At 36.3% G+C, this 8,096-nt stretch overlaps 1 protein-coding gene across 1 annotated transcript; it reads left to right on the forward strand.

The window, feature by feature from the left end:
- Positions 1 to 1,592: 1,592 nt before the first annotated feature.
- LOC127747534 (uncharacterized) lies at positions 1,593 to 2,060 on the forward strand. Its single transcript, XM_052261538.1, has 2 exons — positions 1,593 to 1,736; positions 1,815 to 2,060. The coding sequence occupies exons 1-2, from the start codon at positions 1,593 to 1,595 to the stop codon at positions 2,058 to 2,060; spliced, it is 390 nt and encodes a 129-aa protein (XP_052117498.1).
- The last annotated feature ends 6,036 nt before the right edge of the window (positions 2,061 to 8,096 follow it).

Here is an 8,096-nt window from a genome sequence, read left to right on the forward strand (position 1 = left end):
TATCTGTACCAATTTTTCTATTTTCATGCCTTTTGTTGAAGATTAGTAAATTATACATATCATACTTCAAATTAAACACCTTGATGAATAGTGAAAGTTTTCTATTTTAAATGATTTAAGCATGTTATTAGCGGTACTTATAAACAATCTTTGGTAAATCGTTTCAGTGTTAATGGGTAAAAAGTTAATCTCTTTGGAAAACGATATTTAATATGATGTTGGGGAAACTATATTAAAATAATGATATTAAGTAATAAAATGAATTAACTATACTTGACTTTTAGGATATAAATGTTAATTTTTTTTTTTTGAAAAATTATTTCATTGGAAAATATATTTTTTGAGTATTAAAATAGTCATTTATTCCTAAAATTTTCATAAACATCTTCTCATTTGAAAGGATCAAAATTTTTAGAAAAAATTCGGTTCTTAGAATGTAAACCAATATTAATTAATATACAATAAATACATTAAAAATTAAATTTTGTATTTTGTTTATTTTTTTAATTAATAACATTAATTTATGTTCTTAAGATATATGTTAAATAAATCCTTAAATTTATTTAAAAATAATAAATATGTTTGATGAAATATAAAATAAAATTATACAAATTTATAAGTACTAAATTTAGATTTAATTTTCACGTATTTTTAATATAAAAAGTTAAAAAATAAATATTCTTCAATTCCACTAATTACACAATTAATAAGTGACTTTGGATGAGAAGTCACGCATGCAAGTCCCTTTTTTTTTTTATAGATTTATCATTAATTAATGAGTTGTTACATATATAACATAAAACTTTCAACACTTAAATAATCTAGTAACCTAATTACTAAACTTAATTATCCAGACAAATCTTTCAGCTCCATAAATGATTTGATTAATAACTAGGGCCCAAGTGAACCCATCTAACTTAAGTTAGGCCAAACCTAAGTTTAGTTACGAAGTTTAGCAGAAAATAATGAGCATGTAATTTATAATTTACCATTCTCTAACAATAAATTAACCTATATAAAAATATTATTTATATTTATTATTTATCTATTAATTATGATTTATATCTTTTATTAAAGTTATATATAAAAAGATGACTATACTGTTTTATAAACATCAATATATAAATATATTGCTTTTTTTTCACAAATAATTTAATTAAATTTATTAGGTTATAATTTATTATCTATTTAACCTACAATAAAATAAATAAATATATTATAATTTTGATATGACAAGAAAACAATATCTTTTTTTATATTTAACAAACATAAATATAAGGGATAAGTATGGTTTTGGTCCCTAACGTAGGGGCTAAAAATTTATTTCGTCCATCGCCTTTTTTTTGCAACAAAAAGGTCCTTGAGATTCCAGTTTGTTTTAAAATCGTCCCTCGGACTATTTTACCCCTGTGGTCGTTAAGTTTAGTTATAACCGTTTTAACGGATATTGGAAACATTAATTAATATAAATAAATAATAATAGAAGGATTAAATCAAGAAAGTGAATGAATGTGAAGTGCAGGCGAAGGAGGAATAACGACGGGAGCTGCTGCTGACGGTCGACGGCTAGGGTTCAGGAGACAGCGGCGTCCATGGCTTCCCAGAGCTCAAGAGCCTCACGTTTTCGTTCAAATGCAAAAGAGTTGCTCTGTGGCCATGGTGAGAGGCCGATTTTGCGAACTTCATCGACGAAGGATAACCTGGGACGAAGATTTTGGGGTTGTGTATACTATGAGGTAAAGTGTTCTTCCTATTTTGCTATTGTGGGTCTGAGAATTTGAGATTTCTTCATATGTTTCTGTGGCTCCTGTTAGGTTCAGAATGGCTGTGATTTCGTCAGATGGGCAGATCCGAAACCTAGAGGTGTTCAGCAAGAGGTTGAATTTGCAAGAAATAGGAGGAAGATAACGAAATTAAAGGCAAGATTGAAGGAGGTGGAGACGAAGCTTTGGGTTGTGGCTGCTCTATGTATTGCTGGGTGGGTGGGGTTTTTGTTCTTATTTCTGCAAAATCATTACAACTTAAAGCACGCGAATGGAATGCACCTAGGTTATAGATGATTTTGTAGGGAATGTTATGAGGTTTCCTATCTTGTGTGGGTAGAGTTTGAGGGTATTCTGTGATGTTACAGTGGTTTAGGTGTGTAGCATGTTTGAAACTGTTTGAATTATTGAAGGAAAGTGTTGTTTAATGTTGCCCATATTGTCACCTTCTTTAATGGTGGAGTTATGTTATCTTGTAATGTAAATGTAGTTTTTGAGCAAAGTAGAAAAGTATTGAGTACAAGATCTGAAAATTCAATAATTAGTAATGGCATATTTCATTTGATGACTAGTTAAAACGTACACGAATAAACTGTTTGCCTCCACATGCCTAGTACCAAAAAATAGAGAAGCAACACTTCAAGTGTCCTCAGGCACTTAATACCAAAATACAGTAATCAAACCAATGTAACTAAGGTAATGTTCTTAATGTAAATAGCCAGTACCAAAATTAAAAACACTACTTGCAAAACATTAACACAAGAGTCACAAAAGATTTCACATTAAAATCCTAAAGATTTTTCCACTGAGATGGAGGTAACTTGGCCGTCAACCTCAGCTTCTGCAGGGGTAGATGAGGTGCACTGCATTGAATAATAGAAAATTTTCTCTTCCTCACAGATGGCTGGCTAGGGGCTGTTTGTTGCTGATGGAGGTTGCAGCTGATGCAGCCTTGTTCTTGGGCTGAGTGGAAGGTTTCTTGGGCTTAGTGGAAGCTTTCTTGGGCTGAGGTGCTTTTGTGGTGGGCCGGGCTTCACGTTTCTTGGGCCTTGTGGGGGGGGGTTTCCTGGTATGAGGTGCTGGCAGATTGGTTGGTGATGGTGTAGTATTCTTCTTTCTCCCTCCCCAAACTGTCTGACCAGGTGCCAGCTTAGGTGCATTCTTCTTAGCTCTTTTGGTTGAACTTTGGGCCTACAAACAAAATGTAAATCATAGAAACAGTTAGACACATATCATATAGTAGTTAAATTAAATAGATGGCAATCATAATGGTAACTGAACCCTAGAATAGCATATCACAAACCCTCTTACCCTCTTCTTAGGCTGGCTGCAGCCGCTCTTCTTGTGTCCCACTCCACCACAGTTGGAGCATCTTTGGACTTCTCCCCTCCGTGACAGATGAGTCTGGCTTCTGTTGTCTTCATCTGCAGCCCTTCGTTTCCTCTTCTTCACCGGCCTGTGGCTTGGCTTCCTATATAGAGGTGGGATGACATCATCATATTGAGTCCTCTCCCATAGCTCCAGGCCGTTTAGAGGGTGTATGACCTCCTGGTAGCACATGATGTAGGCCTCCTTCTTGTAGTAGTCATCCACATATGACTCCAAACTAAGGCCTTTGAAGATGATGCAGCTGATGGAATGAGGACAAGGAATCCCACTCATTTGCCATTTTCTGCAAGAACATTCACCAGCAGCCAGATCCACAACATACTTATCTAGACCACACATAACCTCGTACTTGCTAGCATATGACCAATATGGCCTCCAGTCCCTAGCTAAACTTGCCCGTTTTTCTAATTCCTTCCTAATCATTGGCATAATGTTTCCTGGATAATTAAGAACCCTTTCCCTATTTGCAGCCCATCTAGTCATCATATAAACTCTAATATCCTCTAACATGCTCACAATTGGTTTCTCTCTTGCTTCTACTAACACAGCATTAAAACTCTCACTCATATTATTAACGAGGCTGTCACATTTAGATAGGAAGGAAAACCTGGATCTTGACCAGAACCTTGGTGGAATGCCATTCAAATGTCTAAATGCTCCCTCATTCAGACCTTGCAAAGATTTCATCTCCTTCTCCCAGCTCTGCCAGTAACTTGCTTTAGCACACTTTCACATCTTGTTCTTTAGCTCTAAACCAGGAAACTTCTTCCTGAAGTTGCTGTAGAGGTGCCTGACACAGAACCTGTTATCCACCCCTGGAATGACCTCTTCAAACACCGGCAGTAAACCCTGTTTACAGAAGGTAAGATTTCATATGGTTAGTGCATTTATAAATGTATACATGGACAAGTTGCATAGGCTGATATATGGTGAATTACCTTTTGCTGATCAGACATAAATGTGCACTTTGCAACATTGTGTGGGCCTAAGTCATCGGATAGGTGACGCAAAAACCAGACCTAAGAGTCCTTAGTCTCTGCCTCCACAACTGCATATGCAATTGGAAGAATCTGGTCATTTCACTCATTTGGGTCTCTTCTGACTGCAGTCAACAGTTGTCCACCTTGGGGGGTTTTCAAGAAGCAACCGTCTAGCCCAATGAACCTTCTACAGTGTTGAAAACTTTTCTTGCAAGCATCAAAGCATACATACATTTTTTGAAAAATACAATAGTTCATCAGCTCTGCGTTCTGTCTCTCTTGAGCAAAATTTGGTGATCGAATTACCTTCAAAATCACTATGGAACATGGGTTTGTTCTTAATATTTCATGGCAGTAGTTGTTTATTCGCTTGTACTACTCCCTAAAGGCACCCTGTATCTGACTCAAAGCCTCCTGTTTTGTCTTAGCTGACATTGCCTTGGTAACAGTCAGGTTCCATTTTTTGTGAGCCCTTGCAACCAGCTCCTTCACCTTGATCTTTGGGTTGGCTTCAACTTTCTTCTTAAACTGGCTACCCAACCATTTGCTGTGCATAATCCCAACCCGATGTGTCTGCATGCAGGTATGTTGGAGATTCATGCTTCTTAGTTGCCAAGTGGATTCCTCACTGACCCTGTGTGCATATAACCAAAAGGGGCAGCCTTTCTGACAAACAGCTCGGACCCTCACCAAGTCACACTTCTTGAATTTAATGTTCCTAACTGTCTGGACTGCATAGGCCGCTACTGTGTCCTTGAACTCTTGCCGAGATTCATACAACGTGCCCACCTTCCATTTGTACTTTCCCATGTCCTTTTGTGTCTTATGCACTGGAAACCTCTGCCCTCTCCTTAGCAGCATCCTCCCCATCATCAGCACCTGTTCCTACTCCTGCAATTACATGGTCCTGCTCCAATTCATCACTGTCAACTGCATCCTCATCATCCAAATCACTTGTGATAACCTTTTTGCCCTTCTCCGCATTACAATCCTTCGGCACAGCATTATCATCACCGAATTCACTTTCATAGTCGTACACCTCATCACTATCAGTGAAGTGGATGTCTTCCACACTATTTTCTTCTTCATTAGATGGCAAGTATGTTGGGTCATCACTGTCTTCGCCACTGCTAACATCGTCACTATCCGCCTTATGTCCCTCTTGGCTTAATTCCACCCCACCATCCTTATTCTTGCATTCTTGTTTACCAACAACCCTAGCTCCATTACTGTCTTCTACATTCCCTTCGAACACCACTAAATCCAGACCACCACCTAAAGGTTTCTCACTCTGGCCACCTACCGTTTCTCCCCCCACATCCAGAAAACCCACCTCCAGAAATTCCTCGGTATCCTCAACATCATGCACCACAAACAGATCAACAAAGCCTCTCCTCCCTGCTATGGTACACATTTCAATTTTCTCTGTGTCACCTTCCAACAGCTTCAAGTGACTCTCATAATCATCCTCAGTTGGGTCTTTGTACCATAACGCGAAAATGTTGGATTTCAGGTATCCAAGCTGTCTCAGTTCTTCGTATGCCTCAAACACACTCCACCGATCGCCGTCAATGTCCTCCATAACTGTAGATTGACCCTTCAAGTACCTGAGCACACTATTTTTATATCTAAATACCCCACCATGGTGCACCCGCATGTTGAAGAGCACCATTTCCTTCCTGAAAAACCCTATTAATCAACACAGGGAGTTAATCAACCAACTATGAACAACAACAACTACAATCAGTTCTAACCCTAGCCTTCCACACACCTTCGCACAATCCACATTAATAAACGAGAAATTACATTCACATAATGCTTACCTCACGAAGGAATTTTTGTTGGAACGAAGCCAAGTTAACGACCCAGAAAGTTTTCCGGCAGTCTCTCTCAAGCTACCAACGCCGAACCTCGCAGGAAGGCCTTCCAAGGGTTTCACACAATCGTTTCACACAAACGTTTCACTCTGGAGTCCTATTCTCAGACAATGCATTGCTTGGGGAAGGAAAAACGATTTTGCGGGAAGGAATACTAACCAGCAAGGGCATTTTTGTATTAAAATTTTATTTTTGGGTGCAAAGGACCATGACGCAAGAGCAAGTAGGGTTAGTAGGTTAATTATATTAGTTAATTGTAATAAGGGAATACAAGTCCCATATTGTTTAGGATAGTGAACTTTGTGTTATGTTTTAGTCCCACATCGTCCAAGTTATGAAGGCTTTTTCTTATGCTACTAGTATAAATAACTCATGTACCTTTTATTTATAAAATAGAGTTAAAATTTATTTTTGAATATGAAATAAGCTGTGTGCTTATTTTCCTCTAGGCTCTTTGAGAGTAAGAGGTGCATCCTTGACTTGGCCGACCAAGGTGGGTTGTTAACCTCGCCACGATTGGTGACCCAAGCTACGTCCCGGCGTCAGTTTGGTATCAGAGCAAGGTCGGTTCTCGTGGCCTTCACCTTGCTTTAGTAGATTTTTATTTGATTTGTGGTGCAGGTTTTTGGCGTGGATTCGCTAATGGGATCTTTTGGTGTGGATTCGTCAATGAGATCGTCTGCTGCCACAGATCTTGTAAAATTTTATCCGATTTGTGAGTGCAGGTCTTTGGTGTGGAGTCACCAATAGGATCTTTTGGTGTAGATTCATCAATGAGATCAATCAATCTTTTGGTGTGGATTCATCAATGAGATCGATTATCTGCTGTCACAGGTCTTTTCACGCAGGAGTTCTTTCAACCCAAGGAGAATGACGCAGGAGCAAGTAGGGTTAGTAGGTTAATTATATTAGTTAATTGTAATAAGGGAATACAAGTCCCATATTGTTTAGGATAGTGAACTTTGTGTTATATTTTAGTCCCACATCGTCCAAGTTATGAAGGCTTTTCCTTCTGCTACTAGTATAAATAATTCATGTACCTTTTATTTATAAAATAGAGTTGAAATTTATTTTTGAATATGAAATAAGTGGTGTGCTTATTTTCCTCTAGACTCTTTGAGAGTAAGAGGTGCATCATTGACTTGGCTGACCAAGGTGGGTTTATGGCTATTTTCACTATAGTGGGGTTGTTAACCTCGTCAAGATTGGTGACCCAAGCTACGTCCCGGCGTTAGACCATTTTAAAACAAACTGGAACTTCAGGGACCTTTTTGTTGCGAAAAAAAGTCAAGGAACGAAATAAATTTTGGCTCATACGTTAGGAACCAAAATTATACGTATCCCTAAATATAAATATTACAATTATGTGTGTGTTTGTAATAATCAATTCATGAATCAATGAATTTAGTTTATTCAAGATTGAATTTCACACATATTCATAAATCAAACATCGAATTGTTAATGAGCTAAATTTGAGATGAGTTGTACTTTAATTTATTACAATTATGTGTGTGTTTGTAATAATCAATTCATGAATCAATGAATTTAGTTTATTCAAGATTGAATTTCACACATATTCATAAATCAAACATCGAATTGTTAATGAGCTAAATTTGAGATGAGTTGTACTTTAATTTACTTCTAATCCTGCTAATAATTTACTAATTAAATTATTAATTTAGTTATTTAAAACTTGTTTAGAATATTAGGAATTAGAATTTATTCAAGAATTAATTTTTTTATTTTAAAACAATTAAAAATAAATAATTTGAATTCTTTTAAAATTATAATTTTCATTTTTTTTCGTTTGTAAATCAAATTAAAAGAAATTTGATTTTCGAATCAACTTTTATATTTTTAAAAGTTAAATTTTATTCTATTAATATATTATAATTATTTTAAATAATAGAATTGAATTTTAAATAAAAATACTTTTCTTTCTTAAAAAAAATTATTTGCTTATGTTAAAAGAAAATTATTTTCGTCTGATAATGATATTTTGGTGGTGATTTTGCTTTTTCACCTATCACAAGTGGCGTCACTATATATAAACAGATTCTGTTACAAACTCTTACTGCTTTCGCAAA

Source organism: Arachis duranensis, chromosome 1 (genome assembly GCF_000817695.3).
Source record: "Arachis duranensis cultivar V14167 chromosome 1, aradu.V14167.gnm2.J7QH, whole genome shotgun sequence".
In the NCBI taxonomy this organism is placed as follows: domain Eukaryota; kingdom Viridiplantae; phylum Streptophyta; class Magnoliopsida; order Fabales; family Fabaceae; genus Arachis; species Arachis duranensis.